This window comes from Panthera pardus, unplaced genomic scaffold (assembly GCF_024362965.1).
Source record: "Panthera pardus isolate Hobbes unplaced genomic scaffold, ASM2436296v1 HiC_scaffold_19, whole genome shotgun sequence".
Lineage (NCBI taxonomy): Eukaryota > Metazoa > Chordata > Mammalia > Carnivora > Felidae > Panthera > Panthera pardus.
In genome coordinates this window covers 24,501,464-24,528,317 of record NW_026526754.1, presented here as the reverse complement: position 1 = coordinate 24,528,317, position 26,854 = coordinate 24,501,464, and the positions used below count along the sequence as shown (strand labels likewise).

At 57.3% G+C, this 26,854-nt stretch overlaps 1 protein-coding gene across 1 annotated transcript in view; it reads right to left on the bottom strand.

Moving 5' to 3' along the window:
- Nucleotides 1-3,035: 3,035 nt before the first annotated feature.
- Nucleotides 3,036-26,854, bottom strand: part of BANP (BTG3 associated nuclear protein) — a 111,965-nt gene continuing 88,146 nt past the window's right edge. The window contains 2 exon segments of the mRNA XM_019412959.2: nt 3,036-3,674; nt 7,579-7,722. Of these exon segments, the coding sequence (XP_019268504.1) occupies nt 3,603-3,674; nt 7,579-7,722 (216 nt within the window). The 3' untranslated portion in view covers nt 3,036-3,602.

The following is a 26,854-nucleotide window of genomic DNA, read 5'->3' as shown; positions in this document are numbered from 1 at the left end:
GGTCTGGACAGACACTCGCAGCACAGGCGACAAGATAAAACATAACCAGTGGGACCAGGGACCACATCCAACTAAAAAGCTTTCGCCCAGCATAAGAAATCACCAACAAAGTGGAAAGACAAGCTACAGGATGAGAAAAAAACAACTGCCAAGCAGGTTATCTGATGAGGAGTTAGTCTCCAAAACACATGAAGAATTCACACAATTTGACAGCAAAAAAACGGATAGCCCAGTTAAAAAAATGGACAAAGGACCTGAACAGACATTCCTCCAAAGAAGATCTACGAAAGGTCCACAGGCACATGGAAAGACCCTCATGCTCGCTGGACAACAGGGAAACGCAAACCAAAACCACAGCGGTCAGCACGGCCATCGCCAAAAAGACGAGAGAGAACGCTGACGAGGGTGTGGAGAAAAGGGAGCCCTTGTGCTCTGCGGGTGGGACCGCAAAGTGGTGCCGCCCGCTCAGGAAAACAGTACGGAGGTTCCTCAAGAAGGTAGAAAAGAAATGATTGTAGGGCCCAGCAGCCCCAGTTCTGGGAACGTATCAGAAGGAAATATAAACCTTTTGTAAACCAACTCACAATTCTCAACGTGTTGCACAAGTTTTGATATGTCAACCTGCCATTTTTAATTGGTAATTAAAAATACCTATTTCCATTTATTTGACCCACGGGTGATTTTAAAAGCACATTACTTAATCTGCAAACCTTTGCACACATACTCCTTTCCTCTCGTTAACTTTTAACTTGATCCCACGTGGTCAGAGAGTTGCAGGCGGCAGGATCTCAGTCCCGGGCGGTCTGTAGAGACCTTCTTTATGGTCTGGCACGCGGGCAGACTGCGCACTCTTCGACCGCCGGACGCGGCGCCCTGCCGTCAGCTCGGCTGAGTTTCTTCAGCACGTTGTTCAGATATCCCACGCCTAACGCTTCCTCTATACTGCGTTTCTTAAATGTTTGTCAAGGATATTAAGCCTGGCATCTTAAAACCGTACAGGATCTTGATCCTTTGTCTCCAGGGCAATAAAAAGGGGCTTTAAAACAGTTTAGCTCCTTCCTGCCTGTCCCAACTTACAAGGCAATTTTCTCCAGTATTTTATCGTGTTTGAAAATTTCAATGTCAGACGGTTTTAGGCAGGGCACTTAGACATTATCTGTGTTTATTACCGTTTGTGCCTCCTCCTGGATCTACATTCTTGCTCTTAAAGAAAATTCCTTGCAATCTCCTTTATGGGAGGGATCATCTGTAGGTAATACCTTCATTTTGTTTATGAGAGGTTTTTGAAATGCCATCCAATTCTTTAATGGCTTTGAGATATAACTGATATGCCAAAAATTTCACCCTTTTACGTGTATATTTCAGTGACTTCCGGTGTATTTACCTAGCTGGGCCAACATCACCACTGAATTCCAAAACCTTCTCGTCACCCCACACAAAAGCCCGCCCCCACGAGCAGTCACTGCCCATCTCTCCCCTCCGTGGCCCCTGCGCCCAGTGATCTGCTTCTGCTGCCTCTACCGACTGGCCTGTTCGAAACGGTTCACAGAAACGGGGTCCTGTGATGTGTGGCCTACTGTGTCTGGCTTCTTTCACTCAGGAGGATGTTTCTGAGGCTCACCTGTGTTATAACCCATGTCCGACCCTCATTCCTTTTTATGGCCAAATAAAATTCATTTTGTGTGTGGCCAGGTCACATTCAGCTTACCCACTCATCTGCTGAGAGACACGTGGCTGTCTCCACTGTTCGGCCGTGAGCAATGACACCACGGCGACCATTTGTGAGCGTGTTTTTACGTGTGGCCGTGTGCTTTCAATTCTCTTGGGTGTACGGACGCCGTACCCCTGCACGGACATGCCGGGACCGATGGCGACTGTCCTCAGTATCCCTGAACAACATTCAGTTCTAGTGAACACTCAGTTTGGCGTCGAGAAGTTCTTTCTCTCGGTGCCCTGCTGGCAGCAGCCTGTGCTCCCGACTTCCGGTGGGCGTGGGAGGTGGCCCGTGCTGCTGCCGGGAGCCACCCCACCGCGGGGGGATGTCCTGTCTCTCCGGCTGCTTTGAGAGTGAGCTCTGCCCTTAACGATGTGTGGGCGCGCAAGCATTAGCTTCCTTTTACTTCTCCTTGGGATCTGCTCTGTGTCCGGAATCCTGTAAATGTCATCTTTCTTTCCTAACCTTCTTCCGGGATTGCGGACGCATGAACGGGATCTTCCTCCCGCCTTGTGGAGCCGGTCCTCTCTCCCGTTCCCATCTGCGGGAGGATGGCCCCTCCCAGGGACTGTCCTCACCCCCACGGTGCTCTGCTCGTCCCTGGAGGGTGGATGGAGGCGTGGCACGCGGAGGCACCACCCCACTCCCGGGAGCTGCTGCCCGAGCCCGCCTTCACCCCTTAGCACGCGCTGGTCTAAACTACCCGGCGCAGCAACCCCCAACGTGGTGGTGTGGGAGATACCAACTGTTTGAGATGACGACTTGGAGCGCGCCCGAGTAGGTGAACACAACTTCCTGATGGGAATCTCCCAGAGCCGCCAGGGTAACTGCCAGAACAGAGGGGACCGAGCGGCCCAGACACTGCCGGGGACACGTCATGCGAAGCCCCTCTGGGACTTCGGTTTTGGAACTATCTTTCTTCTTAAAATATAGACGCTAAAGCATGCTTCTTTGGGTGTGAGTTTCCCTAAGGATCCCCAGAGCTGTAACTCTGTACAGCTGGGAGAGGCCCGTGTCATTCACCAGCACAGTCTGCCTGCGGAAACTCCCCCCATACCGAGACAGGCTCACGCTGTCCCGAGGGGCACCCGTGTTCGAGAGGGGGCGTGCCATGGCGCGGTGCTTGGCATCTGGGGAAGCCATTCCCGGGCCCCATTACACCGGACTGCAAGAAACAGCCACGACCCTTTCTTTGACAAGGACCCTGCCTCCGGCGTCAGCACGGCTGAAAGGGCCTATCCGGTGACTTCCCAAGCACCCGCCAGGAACGAGGCCAGCCTCAGGGTGAACCACCTCTCAAGAGGAAATGATACAAAGCTGCTGTGGTCATAAATACATTTTATTTCATTAGAAATGCATAATTAACAGTTTTGAGAGCATTTCCCCCTAGAAAAGTAGGTAAGCAATATTTCCATCAAAATCGTTAGTTGTCTTCTGCAAATACCTATTTTCGTTACACTGAACAGAGCACACAGCAAAAGGCTTCTGCTACTCCACTTTTTTTTTCGATTTTCTTTTTTGTTATAAACACCATAGCAAATTAAAAAAGCTGTTTGAACAGAGAAAAATATCGTAGTTCTTGATTTTCCGCACGTACTTGATGCGACGCACGCTGTGCTTCCCCACTCTTCTCTAGACGCCGACGGTGGGACAAAAAGTAAGGGTCTTCTGGCAGGGGCAGCGGCCGTTACTGTCACCTTGTATGCATTGGGACACTCTCCCCGGCGGGTGAGGCTTTCAGATGCACTCGAACAGAGCATGTGCAGTCACCTCCGTGCAAAGCCATGGGACCAGGGCGCGTGAAGAACAGGGTGGCTGGCCGGGGCCAGCGCTGAGCACGGCGGCGGCTCTGTCTTAGGTTCTGTTGTGGGTGGGTGGCCCGGCCCGCCTACTGGATCTGGATCGCTCCATGCTCAAGCTGCATTTCCGGCTGCAGGGTGGGCTGCAGGGTCTCAGCCGTCTGCAAGAGGGGAGAGAGGAGGGCTTTCTATAAAAGTCCCACCAACGCAAGTCCGGGTCACGTCCAGGTCACTCACAGGTCACAGAACACCAATGGCTCTCGTGCATGGAACAGACACACACAACAGGGCTAGAGAGGGCCAAGAGTCGTAGGTTCACCGCTCTGGGAGAAGACTCTCCCCGGGGCCGTGGCCCCTCTTTACCCACCGACCCTCCCCACACATGCTCTGTGGCCCAACGAGGTTCTGTGCTAATTTCCCAGTCCCACCCCTGCGCATCACTGGGGAATGCCTTTGGAGTACTTAACCCGTCCTATTTACCTAGAATTTCGGTCACCATTTTGCCTTCTTATAAAAACTGCTCCAACGTTCCAGAAAACATTTCAGGGGCAGTCACCTTTCTCTCCTTAACGAGAGAAGTTCTAATCAATGATCTACAGATATTAAAAGGACCTGAAGTGCATATTCACAGTTTTAAGATAAAGGGAAAAATACGACTTGGAGTAAGTCACCAATCATCCAGTTCGATCATCCCGAACAAGCCCCGAAACAGAGAATAACTGGGTTTTTTCTTCAGGCTCCTCTACGCTGTTGGCCAAAGGCAACGTCACAAAGATCGGACCCTCAGAGGTGGGTTTCCGGCCGCCCTGGCAGGAAACTTGGTTGCAGAGGCCAGGCATGCGGGTGTGAAGGAAGAAAGAGGCAGACGGCCACCGATGCTGGCGGCCAGGAGCCCCCTGCAGCTCTTATCGCAGACTAACGCTTTAGTTTTGAAATCTGACTATCAAATGACATTGCACGCGGTGCGTCCTGAAAGCGGGGAGGGGCCCTTGCAGTGGAAGGACGTGGCACAGGCATGGGCCACACGGCCCACGGAGCCCAGGACTGAGGGCGGGCAAGAACGGCCAGAGCATGAACCTGCAAGGCACAGCGGAGGCGACCACACATCTCTGGGAAATTTCTGGGGAAGTGGACTCAGCCGTGTTGGCGGCTGCAGGCAGAGGGGGCAGGGTGGGTTACAGGCCGGGCAGAGAGGCCCCTGTGGGAGCGAGAGTCCCTCCCCACCCTTGAAAAACCAGAAAGGCAGCTTTGGACCCAGGCGCGCAGAAGGCGGAGCACAGATGAGGTGGGGACCTGCCTGGGATTCAGGGACACCCACACTCTGATGAGGACCCCTCCCTTCTCCCGTGTCCTCAAAACGCAGCACCAGACCTGTGTCTCGGGCAGGAAACGTAGAGAAAGGGCTCCAAGCAGATGAGTCAGAATGTTCGAGATGTTTGAGGGAACGGAGGCAGCGGGGAGCCCTGGCCACCCATACAGGTGAGAACTCGGGCACCTGCCTGGGCACAGGCACTCATTGCCCTTCCTACTGGCTGCTCCATGGGGCCAGTGCCCTGGCCTCCTGCCCAAGAGAAGCCCATCCTCTCATGAGCTAGACGGCTCTTACAGCCCCTGGGGGGCTCCTGGGGGACTCTCATCTCTTCCAGGAGCGAGTTCGGGTATGTGACCCCGTTCTGATGGGCAAACCCGAACCGAGAGGAAACCTACGGGAGTGGAGGCCTTGGTGCTGATGAAGAAACAGGAGCCCTTTCCCTCCGCAGACGTGGTCGCGTCTGTGTGAGGCACCAGCGGGGCCACGGAAGGTGAGGGGACAGGAGCAGCGGGCTCCGGGGACATGCACGGGGGGCCGGGCCCGGGGCCACCCTGCTGCCGTGTAACCCACTGACTATTCAAGTCCGTGCCGAGTGGGGTCTGCTACAGGGAAAACACCCCAGTGGGTGCAAACCTCATTCTCTGGCCTGTTCTTATACAGACGCGTTAAGTGGGTCCTGAGACCGGCCAGGCAGGAATGCAGACCAAGAACACAGACAGGAAGCCCAGGGTGGCAAAGAGCGAAGATGGACACGGCCTTCCTCCACTCTGAAATGTGTCAAATGACCGCGAACCCGGTCCGGTGAGACAGCTCGGCACACGGTATCCCCGGTCTGTGGCGCACGCCGTGTGACCCTTCTGCAACTGCTGGGCAGCGGGGAGGAGGACCGCCTTCGTGCAATGACCCCGCTTACAACCACACGGGGCATCACACGAGCCACCCGGCGTGGGACAAGGCGGGCCTGCAGGGGGGGGCTCTCTCTTCCAGGACAAGTTAACGCTCAAACCACCGAAATGGGCCAGCCAGAGAGAACGCCACCTCCTCCCCCAACACCATGGGCTCCCGGTCACACCCAACCCTTCCTGGTTCACGTCCAGGGTGGGGTGGGCCGCTGCGGTCACCGCTGCACAAAAGCCACACCGGGCTGCGGTGGCCCCTCACGCGGGAGTGGCCGGGGTGGCCCGGTGGGTGGTGGGGACCGAGAGGCGGAGAGGCGGCGCCTCCTCCAGGAACCGCGTTTGCCAGCTGGGGCCTCGCCGCGCATCAGGAGGTAAAAAACCGAAGTCTCCCGGGAGCGCCTAGTCCGCCCAGCTGGCCACCCGGTCACGAGGTCGCCCCGAGCACCCTGGCTGGCTCCACTGAACTCCATTCCTCGGCAACAACCTCATGAGGCTTCAAGGAAAGCAGACAAGAATTTTCCTTCCTGCCGAGAGCTGAGCACACGCACAGCACCGGCACGGGGCCCGAGCGGAGCGCGAGAGGGGAGAGAGCTGCGTGGAAATCCGGGGCCTCGGTTCCGTGCGTCAGAGGCCCGTGGCATCGAGACACACACCGCTTCTCAGTGCCAGGATGCAGGAGTACAGGAGAGGCCCAGAGGACGGCAGGGTGTACGAGAAGGCCGGCAGGAGCCGACCGGCCACGCTCGGGGCAGACGGGAGTCCTGCGTCAGAGGTGATCTCGGCCTGGGCTCGGCGGGAAGGCCCGCGAGGTTTCAGAACACGGGCCACCCGCGGCCTGAGCTTTGTGCCAGCGACCCCCGCGGTCCGGGGACCCGTCCTAGGTTACTCTCACAAACACACAGTCGCCCCATCGGATCGAGAGCATGCCGTCCCCTCGAGGGGGCCTCCAGCGGGCTCTTGGCCCTAGCGTGGGGGGCCCGGGCCTGGCTCCCCAGACCCAGGAGATCCGAGGAGAGGTCGTCCACGGTGTTCATCCGGCCAAGCGCACTCACCAGGGGGGCAGCTCTACAAACGTGTCAAATCCCCAAGCAGCAGCCCCCTTATCTGACATCTCGGGACGTGTCCAGACCGTTTGCTGTGCTTCTAGGAGAGCACGGAGACGAGTGGTTTCTGGGACGGGAGGTGGGGGCCGGGGAGCCCATCAGACGGTGCGTGGAGTACGCACAAACTGAGCGGAGGGAACCCTGGGCCCCAATGCCCGTGTGGTTCCCAGCGAGGCCTTCGGCTGCCACGCAGGAGGCGCCCAGGCGGGAGGCTGGCAACCAGGCCAGACGGGGCCCCTCAGGACCGAGTGAAGCGCCATCCTGCATTTGTGCCACAGAGAAGAGCCACTGGGCACAAGGACCCACAACCCGCCCCTGGGAAAGGGTCAAGGCCGAGCCACAAAGGCCACAAAGGCAGAGCCTGTTGTCTGCACGAGTGCTGACCTCTGGGCCCTGCCACTCTCAGAGCAGCAGCGAGACCTCGGTAAACAGGGACCCTCTCGTTCTGCAGTCCCCGGGAGCTGGCCCCGTGGGCTCAAGAGGCACAACTGGACGCTGGCCCCTGATCTTGCAGATGAACACCTGGCGGCCCGTGGGCCGGGAACCAAGCCCTCGCCTTCACTGCTTCGGGCACTTACAAAAACTACCGCCCACGTCGGTGCCCGTGTCCAAGTCACGTGCCTTTCCGTGACAATGTACCTTGCTCGCGGGGGGACATCAGAAGGAGAAACGCGCAAGCTGTGCTCAGAGCTGCAGAAGCCCCGGGACCTATCCGGACAGGGTGTGTGCTTCCACGCGGGGTGGGACCCACCTGAGCTGCAGCGGTGTGGTCAGTCACCGGAGCCAGCTGGACGTACTGGACCTGGATGTCGCTGCCCTGGAGAGGTGAGCCGTCCACCCCCGCGGCAGCAGGGTCGGAAGAGGCCACGGCTATCAGCTGGGCCCCCTGCAGCACCTGGAGAGACAAAGCAGACCCCGTCAGCACAGACACCGGTGCCACTCCGCCGTGACCACGTGAACCACGGGGGACGAGCCCAGGACCACACAGCGGGGCCCGTCTGTCTCGTGAATGACCCTGGAATGACATCCGACCGGCAACCCAGCGCCTGGATGGCGCAAGTGTGTATCGAGCGCGCGCGGCGTGACCGAGTCGCGCAACGCGTGCAAGTGACCCCCTCAAACACCCACACACTGGACACGAGTGAGCTCAGGGACGGGGCCGAGGGTGACGAGAGAGAGGCAAGGAGGCAGAGGGATGTGGGACAGAGGCAGGAGCCCCCGGACACCTCCCAGAAACCACTGCTCTTTGAGGTTCTTGGGGGCAGAGCCTGAAGGCAGCCTGGAGGGGACAGAAAATGGCGGCACGTCCTTGACCCGCATCCGCCGGGAGCCCCCAGAGTGCTCAAGAGCCAGGCACACAAAGAAACCGGGCAGCGGACGCCCGCGGTTATGAAGCAAAGCGGAGACGTGCCTGAGTCAGGGACCCCACGGCTGCGGGCGGTGCGGAGAGGGGCTCAGGGTGAGGAGCTGCCATCGGGAGGGAGGTCCGAGATGCTGATGGAGGAGAACCCCCGGGGGACGGGAGGCCCCGAGTCCCCGGGACACCCACTGTGAGCTGTGCCGACAGGAGGGGGCAGATGAGGCCCCGGGAGATGGGCTCTGGGTGACCCCACCACTCGTGGGCGACCCCACCCCCAGGCCCAATTCCCGCCCCCCCCCCCCCCCCAACAGCTGGGCAGGTGGGCCGCCGCCTCGCTGCCCCGCAGGCCGGACGGGGAGGTAGGGGTGAGGGCATCCGTGGCTTTGCATTCACGAGGGAGCTGCCGTGAACCGTGCGTGTTTATACCCGGAGTCGTATCCCACCCCCCTTCAAATGACTTGTCAACGGGATCACGGATGCTTGCCGGCAGTCCACAGCAGGGCGGGAATGACTGTGCCTCCCGACCGGCCCGACTGCCTCCCGCACCAGTGGTCAGAGCTGAGGAAGAGGGTGAGGGCACTGAGACAGAGGAAGGGGCTGCTCAGCCCGGGAAAGGTGGGCTCGGATACAGATCTCCAGCAGTCTGTATAAAAATACAGTCCGTGGTTTTTAAACGGCACTGTAGTTTTTGACGAGCAAAAGTTCTATTTCTCTAACGATGCGTCCGTCCGTCGCTAGAAAAACACAGATGAGTTCAACTCTCAGAAAAGAAGACGGCAGACGGCTCTCAACCACCCCTCCTCGTGTGTCTTCAGAAACCACTTGCAGGCAGTGTCGTGTTCTAATACCAGCTGGCTGTGCCAGGAAGATGAACCCCCCAGATCCTGGGGGTGTGCCCTAGACGCGGCAGAGGCACCTACAAGTGGGACAAAGGCGAGGACACGGAGACAGGGAGTGTCCTGCGGCAACAGGTGGGCCCCGCGTCACACACCGCGTTTCCCAGCTGCGGAGGGGCAGAGAGGGGCCAACCGCTGGCTTGGAGGACGGGGGACGGGGGACGAGGACGGGCCACCCGCCAAGGGTGCGGCAGGCCTGGAGGCTGGGGCAGACAGGAAGCGATTCACCCCTGGGGCCTCCGGGAGGAGCCAGCCCCGTGACAGTCTGACCGCAGCCCCGTGAGCCCACACTGGGCTTGTGACCTCCAGACCGTGAGAGAACGAGCCTCCGGCGTGAGCCTGCAGGCGTGTGGCACCGGTCACCGCAGCCACAGGACACTCGCACGACACGCCGGCCTCTCCTCGGCCGTCTCCTTCCAAGGAGCTGGCCTCCCACTTCCAAGGGCTGACCCAACAACGACGACGGCTCCTCTTCCACCATAATCATGACCCATTTGTACCAACGAGTGTTCGAAAGAAGGGTTTGAAAAAACCAGAGAAAACCAAAGACCCCGTAGCATTCACGTTTTCTCTTCCCGGGACTTACCCTCCACCAGATTGCTCACGGTCAGAGAGAGGACCCGGTCCTGCTGAGCTCCGTACCTCCACCCCCCACGTGGCAGGGGTGGCCCCCACTCCCCCCCCTAACTGGTGGAGTCACGCGAACAGGTGTGTGGCTCAGGGGAGGGCTCGCACAGGGGCGGCAACTCGGCCTCACGACAGCTAGACCAGAACGGGGAAAAGACGAAAAGCACTTGGTGGTAAGTTCTCAAAGCCACACAGACATTTACGGTGTCCTCGGTGCCCTTCGGTGGGGGGAGAAGGCGGGAGGAGGGGCCGGAGCGGGGAACCCGTGCAGCGAAGCCACCCCCACTTAGCATGGTTTTGCTGCACCCCGGACTGAACTTAAAAACCACACGACGTTTTGAAACCCGGGAGCTAAAGCACGAGGTAACGTAGTCACCACTGCGTGATACAAAAGATCCCTGAATACGCCGGTTTAGGGTCAGATCGCCAACTATGTTTTCATGAAAGCCGCGCAGTCGTGGGGCCGTTTCCAGGCAAGGCTCCGTCTGACTCTGGCTCTGAAAGCGAGCCACCACCCCTACGATGGAGGGCAGGTTACGGTTTCCAGAGGGCAAACTGTTCCCTGTCAGCACTGCCAACGAGGTGACTTTTCACACGAGCCACACGACTGAGTAAATCGTAAGAACTGGAAAGTCAGAAACCGCAGCATCGAACGTGCTTCATTATGGTATCGAAGGAGGCACATCCCCAGCCTGGCTGGCGAGTGAAAGTAAAGACAGGAAAACATTTCCACCTGAGACTTCATTCCAAACCCCACACCTCCTCAACGTGCCCGCACTGGTGGCTCTTGACGGCGAGTCGGGAATGAGGCCAAGTCAACGCGCACAGGACTGGTGGGAAAGGCCTTCCGGGCACTTAGCGCCCTGCCCTTGCTCACCACGGGGACCTCAAAGCCAAGGGCTGGGGACGTGGCCAGAAGGGGGCGCTGCGCTGCCCCAGGAGAAAGGGAGGCAGCAAGAGCCCCGCAGGGGGACAACTTCTCTGGGGACCACAGGGAACGGAAAGGCCACTGGGGGGCTGCGTCAGGAGCCGGGCTGGCTGCGGAGGAAGCCGTGCGGGGAGGCTCCACCGAGACCCGGATCACAGAGCGTCTTCCAGGCCGGCTTCACGCACGCCGACCTCCAGCAGCCCCGGGGAAGGCGCCCCCGGGACCCGGGCCACCGCCCCGGCCTGGCCTTGCTCACCGGCTTCCCTTGCAGCTACACTCGGCTCCTCCAAGGGCACGTCCCCCACCACGGGCTGACCTCCACACACATCGGCACCCCGGCCGGGGCTCTGCCACGGGCAGAGACGTCGCCACACAGAAGCGATCTGCGACGCTTTTCAGGTAGTCCTCAAAATTTGGAAAAGCTCTCTTAAGGGGAGGTTGAGGGAGAAAACACACAGAGAGGAAGGAGCGGGCAAGAGACTGCTCTGCCCGTGGGGAGCTCCCTCCCAAGCCCAGCCAGCCGGGCCTCTCAGGGCTTCCTTGTCACACCGCAGTCCGGCAGACGTGGGGGCCTCGTCTCACCCGGGGCCACAAAACAGCATCCACGACCTGGACCTACGCGGCAGAGTCTGTTCTCGCCCTGAAGGGAGGACGAAGGAGGAGAAGGTCTAGAAGGTCTGACCGGAGGATGGCCAAGTTACAGATCACCGGTTTCCCAGCCATCGGAACATGTTTATTAAGAGCAGGTTCGAAAGAACCTCCGCGAGCTTGCGCACAGAGGGCACGTCACGACCACTGACTGGCCGGCACCCCTGTGGTGTGAGGAGGGAAACCCACCGACCGACAAGTGTATCAGTCTACCCTTCACCTAGTGCCATTTGACAATCAAAGAATGAGCCGCACTAACCGAGCAGGGCTTGGGACAGGAGCCCTCCTTTCTAGGCCACAGTCAGGGCAGAGAAAGGTGTCAGTGACCAGCGCAAGGCAGGCCGGGACCAGGGCATACAGAGAGGCACAGAGACAGCGGTTAAGAGGAGAGGGCCCGGCAGGTGGCGCCCCACAGGGCCTCGGGGAGGCTCTCAGCCGGAGTCACTCACAAGGAGGCCAGGGGGCAGGGGACGGTCCGCTCTGTCACGTGCCCCCGCCGCAGCTGTAATTTACTAGGATGACACACTTCACGTGAGGCGGGTGAAAGTAAAAACACTACAGAAATCAATCACACAAGAATCTCATTTGCCTGCTATGGTCTGAGAGCAGCTCAAAGCTCCAGCAGCCGCCTGAAACACACAGCAGGCGGAGACACGATGTGTACATTTGGAACTGCTTTCAAACTGGTGAGGAATAAAGCCTAGTTACGTCAAATCGAAAACACAGAGCAGCAAAAATGAGGTCACGTGCCATGTCGCACGGATCGCGGTGGCGCCCCACCACGAACCCACCGCAAGGGCGCAGCCCATCCTTGCCCTGTTGGGGGGCGAGAGCCCAGCACCGCCGCCTCCCTCCTGCCCTCGAATGAGCGGGACGTCTCCGATGGTGAGCTCCCGGCTCCTTCCCACCCATTTGATGTTTGTGGCCTTTTCCAACAGGCTCGGGAATGTAGAAAAATCTAACAGGAATGCAGCGAGCTCCCAGACCAGCAGCCAGAAGCATCCCTCCAGGCTTCCTGCGGCTGACCTGGGAGCGCCCCGCGGTCACCCCGCGGAGAACGCACGCACCTGCCGCCTTCCCAGCCTCACGGACGGGGCTTCCCTGCACAGTAGTGAGACAGGCCCGTCACTGTCAGGCGAGGGACCATTAATGGCATAGGGGATGCGTCTGAAGCAGCCTACGGAGGGACTCCTGGATCCAAGAGCACCGGATTTTGGAGGGCACCCATCCGGTTTCCCTCTATATGGTGCCAACTGTGAGACTGTTTAATGCCCAAATGAAATAATACAAAACAGCTACAAACCTAAAATAAACTCAAGAAGTCCAAGGACTTTTCAGTAATGTTTAGATACAAAATTCCAAATCCAAGCCGGAATGTGCTCAGATGAAACAAAACAAAACCTAAGATCCACTTCTGACTAATTAAGTGTGTGTGGCCAGGAACAAAGATGAGGCCAGGAAATCCAAAGGTGTCTTGGAACACAAGGTCGCTTACTTGTTTTTGTCATTCATTTTGGCATCCGACTCGTTAAGGAAACAGACTCAAGGAGAGCAGTCTTTTCAAATCTAAATGTGAAGGCAAGAAGTAGCTTCCCGGTGACAGGAAAACAAGGAGCTGAGAACCAGGTCCGTCAGCCTGTCCCAGGGATGTCCCCAAGCACCACTGGCCAGGAGGTCCGCCAGCCCCACATCTTTCTCATATGTTTGCACAGCAAACGCCAGAAACAAATGATCATTCTTAAGCCTTTAAACCCCTGACGGGAACACTCCTCTGTTTCCCAGGCTCCATTTTGAGTGCTTTCGTGAACCGAGTCGCCGTGAGTAGATGGTCAGAAATGAGCACCAACAGAAGGGAGTCACAGGCAGACGCAGAACACCGCTCCTCCGGGGTCACTCCTCAGACCTGCAGAGAAAACTCCTCGGAGGCCTGCGGGTCGGAGGGCCCCAGGGGCCGCCGTCCGGACCCCGCTCACATAAGGACGCTAGGCGGCAGGCAGCAATAAAGAGTCTCTGCCGCCTGCTCTGCGGCTTGCTCCAGCATCGGAGCCCAAACCTCCAACGCAATCTGGGAAGAAAGCAAAGCAAAACCCGAAGAAACACAGTAAAGCAGAGACGGACGTCTGGAGACACTCGGTACACGTCCCCCGTCACTCCAGATAGGACAGCATTCCTGGGAACAAATCTTAACCACGTGTCTTACAACCTCCTAGTAGACTGGGGCGGGGTGGGGGGTGGGGAGGGTAATGATTCAAAGCCAAGTCCAAAGACCTCCAGATTTCCCCGTGGGGCCCAGGCCCCTGGCTTCCAGAAGGGGCGCACGGGGTGGACGGGGAGCAGGCGACACAGAAGACAGTTCCGTGTATCTCGTGACTCGTCCACTCGGCACAGCGACGGTCACACCCACTCGGGAAAGGGAGGGGTGCCTGGGGGCACCCGGCCTGCCAACCTGCACACTCTGCGACCGTGACGAGCTGAGGCGGCAGCCACGGCCACGCACGATGCTTCTGCTCCCGCTCCCGTGGCTCTGGTCACTTCGCGAATTTAGAAACTCACTGCACGGAACAAGCAAAGTTCTCGCTGTGCTCACCGTGTGGCCAAAGAAAGAACTAGAAGGAGCGATGCCACCTTCCTACTGGGCTCAATTCTGTGGGAAGCGTCCCTGAGCGTCTGTGTCTCAGGGGAGCTGCAAATGCCGACTAACACCTGCCAGCTCCGGGGAAGCCAGAGACGGCACAGGGAGGGTGCGGCCCGCAGGCCCTGGAGGGAAAGACGGAGACCCGGACGGGTGCCCGTCACAGGCGCACGTGCGTCCGCAGGGAGACGCGAACAGTCTGTCCGGAGAAGACACACGCACAAGCTGCCCGCTAACGCGCGCGTGCACGTGCCTCACACCGGGTGCCGTGGCCCCCATCGGCACGGCGTTTTCGTTCTGCGCAAAGCAAGGTTCAGAAACGGATCTCTCTGCTGAGCCAGGGTTAGCGCACACCAAGCAGAGAACGTCTAGGGACGGACGACTCGCCCCGTCCGGGACCAGGCCCAGAGGCGGCGGCCCCGACCCCACAGCCCAGTCCCGAAGCACACCCTGACTTCCGGCACCGGGAGGCACGTGCAAAACGGCCCCCGCCACACGCCCCCACGTGTTCCCCAAAGGACGGCCACGCGCACACGGCGGGCAGGCTCAGGCCGCTCCCCAAGGCCCCGCCGCACCAGCACGTCACCGCGCGCCGGCACCTCACAGCGGCTTGCTCCGCGGCCCGGACCTCGGGTCGCTACACACCTCGAGGGCACGTGGGTCCGAGAAGGGAGGCGGCGGGTCCATCTGTGTCCCCCAAAAGGAACGTCCACGTCCTGAGCTCCAGTACCTGTAAGGGGGACCTGTAAACGTGGAGGCGCCTGGGCGGCTCGGTCGGTTAGGTGTCTGACCTCAGCTTGGGTCACGATCTCAGGTTCGTGGGATCGAGCCCCACACGTGGCCCTGATGGCGTGCTGATAGAGTGGAGCCCGCTTGGGATGCTCTCCTCCTCTCTCTCTCTGCCCCTCCCCTGCGCACGCTCTCTCTCAAAATAAATAAACTTCAAAAAGTGAGTAAATAAAACGTGGACCCGGGATCCGGGAGGATGAGATTAAGCTACGAGCAGAAGTCACATGGGAGTCGGACGGGCCCCAATCCAAAAGTACCCATCCTCCTAAGAAGAGAGACATTTGGACCACGTGGGAAGACGGGTGCCACGTGACCACAGACGAGGCGGTGGAGGGATGTGGCCACAGCCCAGGGATGCCCGGAACCCCCAGGAGCGGCAGGCAAGATGCCCCGCCGAGCTTCCAGAAGGAACGCAGCCCCGATGAATAGTAGACCTCAGGCCTCCCGACTGCGAGAGAGCACACTGCTGCCTAAACCACGCAGCGGGGGGCACTGATTGTGGGGTGGTAGCTCGGGAACAGACTCCCGACCTTCAGACCCTCGGCTGGATCACAGTAACCCCATGCCCGGGGCCGGCCGGTCAAGCCTCCGGTTGACGGAGCTCAGGCCCCCTCCTTCCAGAGAAAGTGCCGATGGCTCTTCTCTCGTCCCCCACCCTTGCCGGGCGCTCGCACGCAGGGCCTCCAGGTGGCTCGGGGGGCAGCCTTCTCCCCGGCCCTCCCACAGGGCCAACCCACGGGCTTCTCCCCACTGGCAGGGCCGGGTGCCCCCGAGCGTGCAGACAGGCACGGGGGTCCGGGCGGGCCACAAACACGGCCGGCGCACGGAAGATGCCACTGGCCGAGGCACACGGGCAAGACGACGGCAGGGCCGGGCTGCTGACAGGACCAGCTGGACGCCGGCGGGACTCTGAAGCTGCTCGCGTTGCTTCACGGCAATCGTGAGAAACCCGGCAAAATCAAGACAAAACAAGCGATGGTCTCTTCAACAGTCAAGTTCCAATTTTCCATTAAGAACCGGCCCGTTCCGGACCTAGCTCTCATTACCCTGTCAGCCTGCAGAAGAGGCACCTCCCCCCACGTGCTGAGGGCATGCTCCTCCCGGAACCGGCACAGGGCAAACACCGGACCCTGCTCCCCCCTGGGCCTGAGCCCTCCCCCAGGATACTGGAGAGGGAGACACAGAAGCAGAAGCGGCTTCCAGGCCCCAAGCCGTCGGCACCGAGCCCGACGCGGGGCTCAGACTCACGCACCGTGAGATGGTGACCCGAGCCGAAGTCGGACGCTCCACCGACTGAGCCCCCCGGGCGCCCCAACGAAGACCTATTTTTAAGGAGCCAAGGTTTCCCCTCCTACTTCAGCGAACCGCCCACTAACCGGCCCCTCTCAGAACCTCGTCGAGACCCCTGCACACCACGGGCGCACCCGGTGTCCAGCAGCCGGCGGCCCGCGTCCGGCCGTGTGGCCCAGGCGGTCCGCGTGTCACTCTACCGGCGCCACTCCCGGGGAGCGGCTGCCTCCGCGGACAGGCAGCGGCAGCCATCACGGGGGGCATGGGCCCGCGCCCTGACCGCTACCTTTCCACGGGCTTCCGCTGCAAACTCAGCCGCACACACGCGTCTTCACTCTTCTCCAGCTAGAGCGCCCAACTCAGGGCTCAGGCCAACTTGACGGCGGGCACGGGACCGTCCCTGACGCCGAGTGTCGTGTACGTCTCGTGACGCAGAAACGGGGAGGGAGAACCGATGGTGAGAGCAACTGCACGCGCTCAGAGGCACAGAGGAAAAAACAGAATTAAAACTCAGTCTGGGTCGCCGTCCAAGCTTTTTGTTCTACTTTGGGAGTCAACACGAAATAATGGCCTGGATTTTGAAAGTAAGGGACCGTATCTGTTGGCACGAGAAAATAATTCCTCCATCGTTTTTCCAGCTCCTTAATGCATGCTGTGCACGGAGCAGCCATCAGCTCAGTAGGCTCATCTCCCTGCCTCCCTCTTGCTCGCGCACGCGCACACGCGAGCCGGACGGTCTCTGACGTTACACTCGCTCTCCCACCCGAACCCCGTGGCGTGTTGGCCCTTTCATCTTCGAACTACAGACGATCCTCAGAGGACAGAGAAGAGACCGGTGGTGTTTCACGAAGTGTTTCCAGGTGTTCCCCTTTTCACCTGTGTGAGAGGAAACCGGGAACCTCTCTGGCTGCTCAGAACGGGGTGGAAACCACGCCGACTCTGTGATGTTACCGGGTCAGAAGCTGACCTCTGCCCTTGAACCGTGCAAAGCGTTAACACTGGCATTCGCACCGGCCCTGCTACGGACCGTCGCAAATTTCTAAACCTAATCCTCACGGAGTCCAGAGCGGAGCCTCCTGCATCTGCAGACACGGCCCGCGTGGTCCCGCGTGCCCGGCCCCTCTGCCAGCGGGACGACTGCACATCACGGGCTCCTGACGCGGGAGAAAAGGACCCGCGTTCTCACTGTCCCTCAGGTACCCAAGATGAGCGAGTGAGTGAGACAACGCAGGATTCTGTTAAGTTATTCAGCTCACCATTGAAGCAGCAGCTTGAATTTGTTAACCAGGCTCCGTGGTCGGAATGGATCTAGGATCTCTAGATCAAAGACTCCTCGTGAACACACAATGGATTGAATACTCAGCGGTTCACTCTCAAAGTGGGTTAAAAACAAATGGGAAGTTCTACTGTGCTTGAAAACTTTCTCTTCTGGGGACGCACGGGTGGCTCAGTGAGTTGGGCATCTGACTTCGGCTCAGGTCAGGATCTCGCGGTCAGCAGGTTCGAGCCCCGCGTCGGGCTCTGTGCTGACGGCTCAGAGCCGGAAGCCTGCTTCTGATTCTGTGTCTCCCTCTCTTTCTGTTCCTCCCCTGCTTGTGCTCTGTCTCTCTCTCTCTAAAATAAAGATAAAAATTATTTAAAAAAAACCAAAAAACAAAAAAACTTTCTCTTCTGTAGTAATCTCGTCATTTGATGGGTCAAGGGCTCAGCGTGATTCCAGGTGGGCTCTTGACTCTTACCCATCAAGACTCGGCACGTGGCATGCCTCTCGCTGTCACAACGGCCGGGGGGTGAGTCCTCGATGGCCCTGCTTCCTCCCTGCTCAGCGTCCCACAGGATGACCACGTGCTCCCGAGGTCTCCAGACCCTGAAGACCGACAGCACGCCGACGGCAGCCTTCCCACCCGACTTCCCGAGAACGTTCTCCACTGACCAAGCTCTCCTTCCACAGGGAGGCTGGGGGCACAGGCTCGGGTTTCACGCAAGGGGGCCTGTCAGAGCACCTGAGTTTGCGCGAGACAAGTGCCGGGTTTGGTCAGAAGGGGAACGGAATGTCCTAACGGGTGTCCCTCTTTCATTCCCAACCTCTTTGATGAGGAAGGAGGGAAACTTCTGTCCAATGACAGGGGTATCAACGGCCATCTTGCTTCCAGAGTCTCACCTTCCACCCAACTCGCCGCTAGCAGAAATTCAGAAATTCCGTTCCTAGGGCTGCGGTGGTGACTTGGCTTCCTCTCGGCCGTCCCACTAGAACGGCTCCTGGAACGGGAGTCTCGGGCCTAAAGAACCCTTCACGTGCTCCCCGGCTGCTCTGCGTCATTAGCCGAACCGCCCGGTACACGGGCCCCGGCCGTGGGCTCCGGCTGCCCACCCGGTCACGTGAACGTGCCACCCGTGACACAGCAGGCCCGCAAGCGCGAAACAGAGACGTCAAAAAGATGGTGAGAGAAAAGCGTAAAGAAATCACCACACCTCCCTCATGCACAAAAATTTCCACAAGTTGGATGCCACCAAAGAGAACTCTGCAATGACTCAGCAGTCACAACTTTTCAGCCTACTGAGCTGTAAGCATTAGATAAGTATTCTCCCATACGTTTCCAGGCTATTACGATGAAAATCATCGGTGAATGTATGTTCCATTTCTAAACAGCTTAAAAATGTTTGGAAATGCCTTCCATTCGCACATCTTACAATTAACTAAGAGTTAATTTGGAATAATTATTACTGAATTCATCAATAAATAATCATTAAGAACGGATAACATAATACTGTACTAAGTGCTGCAAAGAATAGAAATGAATAAAATCTGTCGATCTGATGGTATTAAAACTATCTGATTCAACCTCTTAAACATATGTGAAACTGACTGTAAGGCCTGCCCTTGATTTGAAGACCCCTCCTCCCTTGACTGGTCACAAAACTCTGATGCGAGATCACCCAAAGGGGCTCAGGGAGGACCGTGAGGACTCCACCAGCACACGGTGTGGCCACACGGTTGGAAGCGCTTTGCGTGTTATAAAGCTCCTTCGGCCTCAACTTCTCTGAGCCCCTCAAAGACGACAACGCTTCGGCTTCATAAAATACCGTAAAACTACATTTAAATAATCACTTCATCCAACCTCTCGGGAAACGTGGTTAATATCCTTCCCACCCAAACCACCGCCCGGCGTGAGACCGACCCGTCTGCGACAGTCAGAGGACACACGACGGGCCTAAAGCGACAGCCAGCGTCACCGACGCATCGTCCCCAAGTCTGAAACGACTGTCCGTGCCGCTCACAAGAGACCGAGACCCTCCAGGACGAGCTCTCGGGTGCCCTGTGCCCACTTGCACCCATGTTGCTTCGTACGACAAGCCTCTGCCGGGGACCCGAAGGACTCCTGCGGAACTGGAGCCAGCAGCAGGGAACCCCGGGGCCCCACCCCGCTGCCCCGTCCAGGCCAGCCGCCTCACACAGGGTGACAGACCCACAGCCTCTCGTGGCCAGCCGGCCAGGCGACAGGAGAGGCGTGCTTGTTTCTGTGACTTTTCTAGGATGTTTTTGGAACTAATCAACACCAAACTCGCCGCTTCTGGCCTTTACGGCTTCAATTATATTTTCCACCATTTCTAGTTAGGGAAGGCTTTCCCGTGAGGGATTAATTCCGTGAGCTACATAGGTTCTCCAAGATTTCTGCGTGTGTTTGGCACGCAAGGCAGAAACACATGTTCTTGAACGGAACGTTTTTATTAGAAGTGAAGCGACACAGCGTGTGCCCTGTCGGTGAGGTTGGGACTGTTCTCCCCGGCGTGGCAAGCCAGCAAAAGTGGACCGCGGCCTCCCGAAACACAACATTCTGCTACTGCTACACGGGAAAGCATCACACGCACACCTACTGCGCGCACACCTTCTGCACACACACACCTACTGGCGCACACACACACACACCTACTGTGTATACACCTGCACACCTACTGTGTGCCCACCTTCACACACATCTGCTATGCACCTTTTGCACACACACCTGCACCTACCCCAAATACAATCAACACATACACACTTCTCCTCACCCACTCCACAAAAAGTTATGCCACGTAAAATGTTGAATACTTCCCATCTCTTCTCCAGCGGGGTTGAGAAGGCCTCGTCTCGCAGAAAAAATTCTGAAGGCTACGGAAATTTACTTCTCAAGTATAAGGAGGAATACACACGCCAACAAAGCCAAGAGAGGTGCAGAGTTTGAAGAGCGTCCGCCTGCCGCTGGATGTCGGTAAAGTTACGTCACAAATACGCAGTGAGAGGAGCCCAGGCTACTGACGCGCTTCACTTTCGTATAAAGGAAGTGTGTGTGTGGTGTGTTCGTCATCGCAGAGAACACAGAATTCTCCAGGTGTGCAAGGGAACCGAGGCCGGTCAGCTTATACACGTCTATAAACGCTTTCACGCGCATCTGAGGACGTTAACTACAACTATTAGAAAAACAAAACCCGGTATCCCGACACGCAGTTGACATGGCGCTAACCCGTTCTGGGATGCGTGGTCTAAGCAACGTGACCAAAGGCCAAGCCTTTAAATCTTCCCCACGTGGCTGAAGATCTCCCACGTGTAGAGACGTAACTGACCCAGGTCTGAATGTCTCAGCACATAGGATATTGCCTAGCAACAGACTTTTGGGTCCAAAGGGAGTATTTCAATCTTCCTAAATCCGAACCTGCTGGATCCGAATCCTAAGCTGTACGTGCAGCTTGCCTCAGGAAGCGACACCGCGCAGCTCCACAGCTCTGCCCCGCGCCCAAGCGCCCACCCAACGCACACATAACCAGGAACGGCCCCCGTGCGTCTGCCCCTTACTTTCCGCATACGTTTCCACGGCTCAAATCGTCTCGGCCCCAACAGAAGTTCGAAGAGCTGTCACTTCAGCAGGGCCAGAAAGGGCAGAGAGGGCACAGCAGAGGGCACAGATGAGAACACAGCTCAAGAAAATCAACAATCGCACGAGAGCGCGTGGAGGTGGAGGGGACGGGAGTCGTGTCGCCCTGGTGGTGCTCACGGTGTTCTGGAGAACGGGGCCAGGATGGGGCTCCAGGAGCCACGAGAGCCACCCCCGGCCCCCCTCCCTGCACAGTGCAGGAGGGGCCGGGGTCTCCCACCCTGCGTGTGAGGCACGCGTTACCACTCACCCAGCTCCTGAGTGCAATCTCATCTCCTCACTAGGCATGCCGCGAGAGAGGCTCTGATACAGGAGAAAACACGCGTCCAGCTCCAGAAAGGGTGCCTGAGTCACTGCAGGCAGACGGCTCGCTCCTGAGGGCGCTCTGGATGGCAAGGCACGGCCAGCTTTCTAAAGGTGATCTGCATACGATGGGGAACCTTCCTATGGTACATTCAAGGTCAAATTGACCACTAACTTCTGGTTCTTGGTTGCGTGTTGGTCTTTAATAGCAACTTAGTATTAACTACAAGCAACGAGGCACCAGTGCCCCCTCAGGAATGGGTGCCTGTCCTTGGGTGCTGAAGAACCCAGTAAGCAGAGAGGAGCCACAGACGTGGTGCTCCAAGAAGAATCTGAGATCAGCGAGCAGTGGTGGCCAATCACCCACAAACACGCTCCTTCTCCGGCATTATTTCTAGTCACATGAATACATGTTTAGGCCTTTGCTTTTTCTTAAACTCCCAAAGAAACAAGATGAGTAAAATAAAAAAAGTGTCTCAGAAACAAACATAAAGTTAAAAGCTATTATTTTTTAGGGTTGCTGGGTGGCTGTCGGTTAAGCATCAGACTTCAGGTCAGTCTCACAGCTCGTGGGTTTGGGCCCCACGTCGGGCTCTATGCTGACAGCTCAGAGCTGGAGCCTGCTTCAGATTCTGTGTCTCCCCCTCTCTCTGCCCCCTCTCTGCTCGCACTCTCTCTCAAAAAAAATTTTTTTATGTTTATTTTTGACAGAGGGAGACAGAGCATGAGTGGGGGAGGGGCAGAGAGAGGGAGACACAGAATCCAAAGCAGGCTCCAGGCTCTGAGCTGTCAGCACAGAGCCAGACATGGGGCTCGAACTCACGGACTATGAGATCGTGACCTGAGCCGAAGTCGGACGCTCAACCGACTGAGTCACCCAGGCAACCCCCCCAAAAATTTCTTTAATCTAAATTTTTTTTAATGCAGAGAAAAAAATTTAAGACTATCTCAACAGCTGAATAACTGTTTCACAACGTATAATTACAAAAATACACTCAACTTTTATCATCAGCCAAGCTGCCCCAACAAAGCACACCTTCACAAATCACACAAACTTTCTCAGTGTGGATTTACGCCACACGAGTGGGCTTCTGTCTGCCCGAGGTCACGACACTGGTGTTGACAGACTAACCCCCAACCCATCAGCCTAAATAGGCAGGGTCATTTCTGGGGGCGGCAGCGTGTCGCGTGATTCACCCCATAAACGTCTCCATAGAAACATTCAGGTGCTCATAACTCAGTGCTGCCCCCGCAGCCCACACTTCCCACAGGCCTACTGTGCACGTGGGCAGGGTCCCTCCCTGTTACAACATGGGCCCCGACTTTAAGGGGCCCAGAGTCCAGCCACACTGGGCACGGAATGGATGCCGAGAGACGCCGCGACCCTCTTTGCAGGCGACCTCGCAGCTTATCCTTCCCAGCCCACGATCACGGCACAGACGTTCCACACCGCCCGCCAAGGAAAGCAGGGTCAATGGCCTCAGTCCTCAAACGCTGATGACTTCTCCTCTCGGAACCCTGCCAGCATGCCGTGGGGCCCGAGCTGCCAGCCAGGGGCCAGGCCAGCTCCGGCCCCAGGAGCACACCCTCAATAGGGCGCCCTCCTCAGACTCCAGGACCGCAGGGATGCTACCTGGTGCAGAACCCAGCGAAGCCAGAGTCACGAAGGTAACGACCAGCCGTGGTCGTCAGCCCCGAGGTCTGAGGCCGTTTGTTGTAGAGCAAGAGGTGACTGAATCAAGAGTGACGGTTCAACGCCTCGAACGGGGACGTCCTCCTGCCCACGCTTCTACTCTCGGGTTTTCGGCACCCACACCCAGCGTCAAATAGTTTAAAATACAATAGATGCACACATGCACGCAGTCACCCAGACGTATGGATTTCTGCTTATTTGTACTTTCAGGCAACTGAATCACGACTCACTCCTGACTGGTTCTAATTCTGGCAGATTTAGACCAAGACTCTCCTGTAACTGCCGTGCCAATGCCAGTTAAAGTCTGCGATTTGTAGGAATACAAGCACCTGCCTGTCCAACCATCATCCGCACTTCCATGACCAAGGGAGATGAACCACTGATTCTGTTCCACTGGCAACTTAAAATTCTCAAGCAATCGTCACCAAGTACATGTCTCAAAAGCGGTACGTATACTAACTGAAAAGCACCCTGCCTGCATTTAACTGCCTTTATCCCAGTTGACTCTGCCTTAATTATCCGAGGAAACCCAAGAGACAAGATTTACATCCTTGTTAACGTAACCGAAATGCTTGGCGGGCAAGGGACCCCATTGCTCTCCTAAAGAATGTTCTCAATTTGAGCAGAATTACAATATGCTCTAATTGAAACAACACATTTCCTATGCCTGATGTAATCTAACCTCCCAAGAAAACAATTAACTTCAGAGAAGTTAAGAGGGGAAAATAAAGCATTTTCGGTTTAGCAACATAATGAGTCACAGGCGATGTCCAGTCTTGGTATGAAGTCACATGGCGGGAAGCTTGACGACCCGAGTGAGCGAGCGACCTCAGAGCACGCCCACCTCTGCTACGGCACCCAAGCCGGCCGGCCTCCCACTCTGACTGCGCCCAACACCCACAGCAGAGGGGGGGTCCGCCACGCGGGCTCCTATTCCTACAACACCACCATCTGTCCTGCTTGCCACGGGCATTCATACCTGACACTTTCAAATCACGACTCGTTTTGCAGAAACAAATCCGACACTGACAACATTTTCAGAACAAACGCCCTGTCTTCGGCCGCTTCTTCCCTGCACTACTCAAACTGAACCTCTCTGCACGGAGTCTGTACTCCCACGTCTAATTCTACAACCGCACTGCAATCTCTGAAACTGGGTACGGTTTTTTAGTTGTCCTTCCAACTGATTGGAAGAGCTGGAAAATTACCGTGAGTTGACCCAGGCTTCAATCACGTAAAATCCATCAGAACCAGAGCACGGACCTCCTGCTGCCTAAACCCTGAGCACCCAAATATTCCCGACAAAGACTCGGCAACGGTTTTATCCGACGTTCACCATTCAAATTTAAAAACGGTTGGAACAAATTCAGAGCCAAGTGTTTGTGATGCGTGTGATTTCTGAGGTGGGGGTGAGCCACGATCACCTCTGGGCCCGGCCACGGGTACCGCCCGTCAGCCCCCCTCAAGTCCCAGGTTCCCTTCTGCTAGCATCTGGGGGCACTACTCACTGGGGTCAAAGTCAGACGGCATCTTTACACTTATTTAAAACCTGTACATAGTCCTAGCCATATAAAGAGAAAGCAGAATTCACCCTCCACGCTTCGGTCTATTACTGCGAAGGGCACAAGACGCCAGCATTAAGTTCACGAGGCACCACGTACTCAGGACGCTGGTGCCCGAAAGCCGTGAACCGAGCGTGAGTCCTCTGTGGACATAACACAGATCTGAGAGTGTTTTATCTGGGAAGGTGGGAGTCTGGGACGGGCTGGAAGGCGCCTTCACTGTTCCCGCTTGGGATCTCACACCAGAAAGCCCCACGCACTGGAGTCTTCCGTCCAGGACGAGCTCAGGAAGAGCCGGGATCTGAACCGTGAACGTGTCTCGCTAGGGCCAGACTCTGAGTCGCAGCCGCAGGGGGCTTATCGCGGGGCTCTGACGACGGGTGACAGGACAGAGGGCGCACACCTCAGCTTCTACCAGGCTCCACAACGCACGCACGACGTCCCCGCACAGAACCGGGTCTGCCTGTCCCGCAGGCGAGGTGGTGTGAGGGCACGGCCGGACGGAGCAACCCCAGGCAGGCTCCGGGTGTCCTCACCACCCCTCCTCCAACAGGAACTTGGCCTGTTTTTCACCCCCCCCCCCCATACTCGAAAAAGCTCTCCCAGCAGACGACAGGTAATCAAGCACCTTCTTGAGCTCCCCTATCGAGCTTAGGGTCCCCGGAATCCAAGGCTGAACACCGACCTGTCGTACTTCATGGGGACTGTTTATGGCAGGCCCCACTTGTGAGGCTCGCATGCAACCCTGAAAAGTTTCAAGTCCACATCTCCGAGGCAACTTGGGACGTCTGCCTCGAAGTCAGAAAGCCAAACAACACTCTTGGCCACAGGCCCCTCTGCTTCCCGGAAGGTCTGCTCACGGGAAGGGCAGCGGTGTGGAAAGGGAACGTCCCTTCTCAAGATCAGCGTCGTCCTCCTGAGTCCCGAGCCCGCAGGGCCTCGCCCTGCCCCAGACAAGAGCCGGCATCACGAGGAGCGGGACAAAACAGGCTGACACAGCTCTGGAGGTAACGAGGCTCCTGGACGATGAAATGCAGACAGCCATGCGACAAAAGTCTGGAATTTACTGTCTGTGCCAGGACAAGTTACGGCGAAAGGACAGACACCGAGGCACAATCTTCTTAGAATTTAAGAGTGACTCCTAAAACGTTTTCAACCGCATCGTTCTTAACTAATGCACAAAACCGGGCCAAACTCGAATCCTGTGTTACTCGTCTGAAAGTATTTTTTTAAATGTCTCGCCAAGGTGAAAACGTCCACACAACGTTACAAGCCCCTCCCACGCATGGAGGGGCAAGGCCGACAAAGCGGGAGTTCGGCCCGAGCCGGACACCATGCCGTGGCCGCTGTGACCGGCCTACGTGCTCCAGGGCCGTCTCGTTAACGCCTGCCGGGCTCAGCTTCCTGGGGCAGGGACAGAAGCAAGGCTCGCCGACGCTCGTAAAAAAGGCTGCCTTGCCCGAGAGGTTCACTCTACAAGGGACTCAGCTGCTAAAGACGGGCCTGGGGGTTTTCTCGGCCACTTCCTCCCCAGCTCCTGTGTCGGCAGCACCGTGGTCTCCACCTGGGATTTTCGGTCACCACCTCACCTGCTACTTGCCGAGGGTTCCCTGACAGGACCAAACCCCGTGCGGCATTTCAGTAACAAACAATTTTTATTCGTTTTGAACAGCTAAATTTCTAAGTTAAATTGCTTTTCACTGATCAGGGTCAGCTAGTCTTTCTTTAAAAGGCTCATTCATGGCATTAATATTAACAAGAAACAGAGTATCTCCTAATTAATGCTTAAGTACACAGCTTTCCGAATAATGTCTCTCTCTTTCTCTCTCTCATGTACACACGACAAAACTGACAAAACGACAGGCTGTTCTCTGCCAGAACTGCCCTCTTCTCCTAGACAGCGCCACAGGGCTGACCCGGGGTGGGGGGTGCCCCACAACCACCAGTTTTCTCCGACCAAGAGCAAGTAGGAGATTCAGGCACATTACGTCCAGAAGGAGCTGCGGGACAGAGGCCCCCTGTCGCTGGCAGAGGCCGGCCTGACCCCCACAGCCGCTCCCAGCAGGGCCTTCCGGCACAGACCAGCTGCGACTGCCCCTCCAGGACAGGGCTGCCCCTCTCCCAGACCCCGCCCTGCTTCCTCGGCAGGAGGAGCTCTTCCACGCCCCTCCCCGGGAGCCCGCAGTCGCGCGTGAGCAGCAAAAGGCCTAGAGACCCAGCGACAGGGGCAGCCAGGTGACACGGCACTGGAGGTGGAGGCTCCTGGACGATGAAAGGCAACTCCCGACTCCTTCGGGAAGATTTCATTTTAACGCTCAAGTACCAAGAGTATCCCAATTTTCCTGATGTACATGAGGTGGCTTCAGAAGTATGCTGAAAAAGAGTTTGG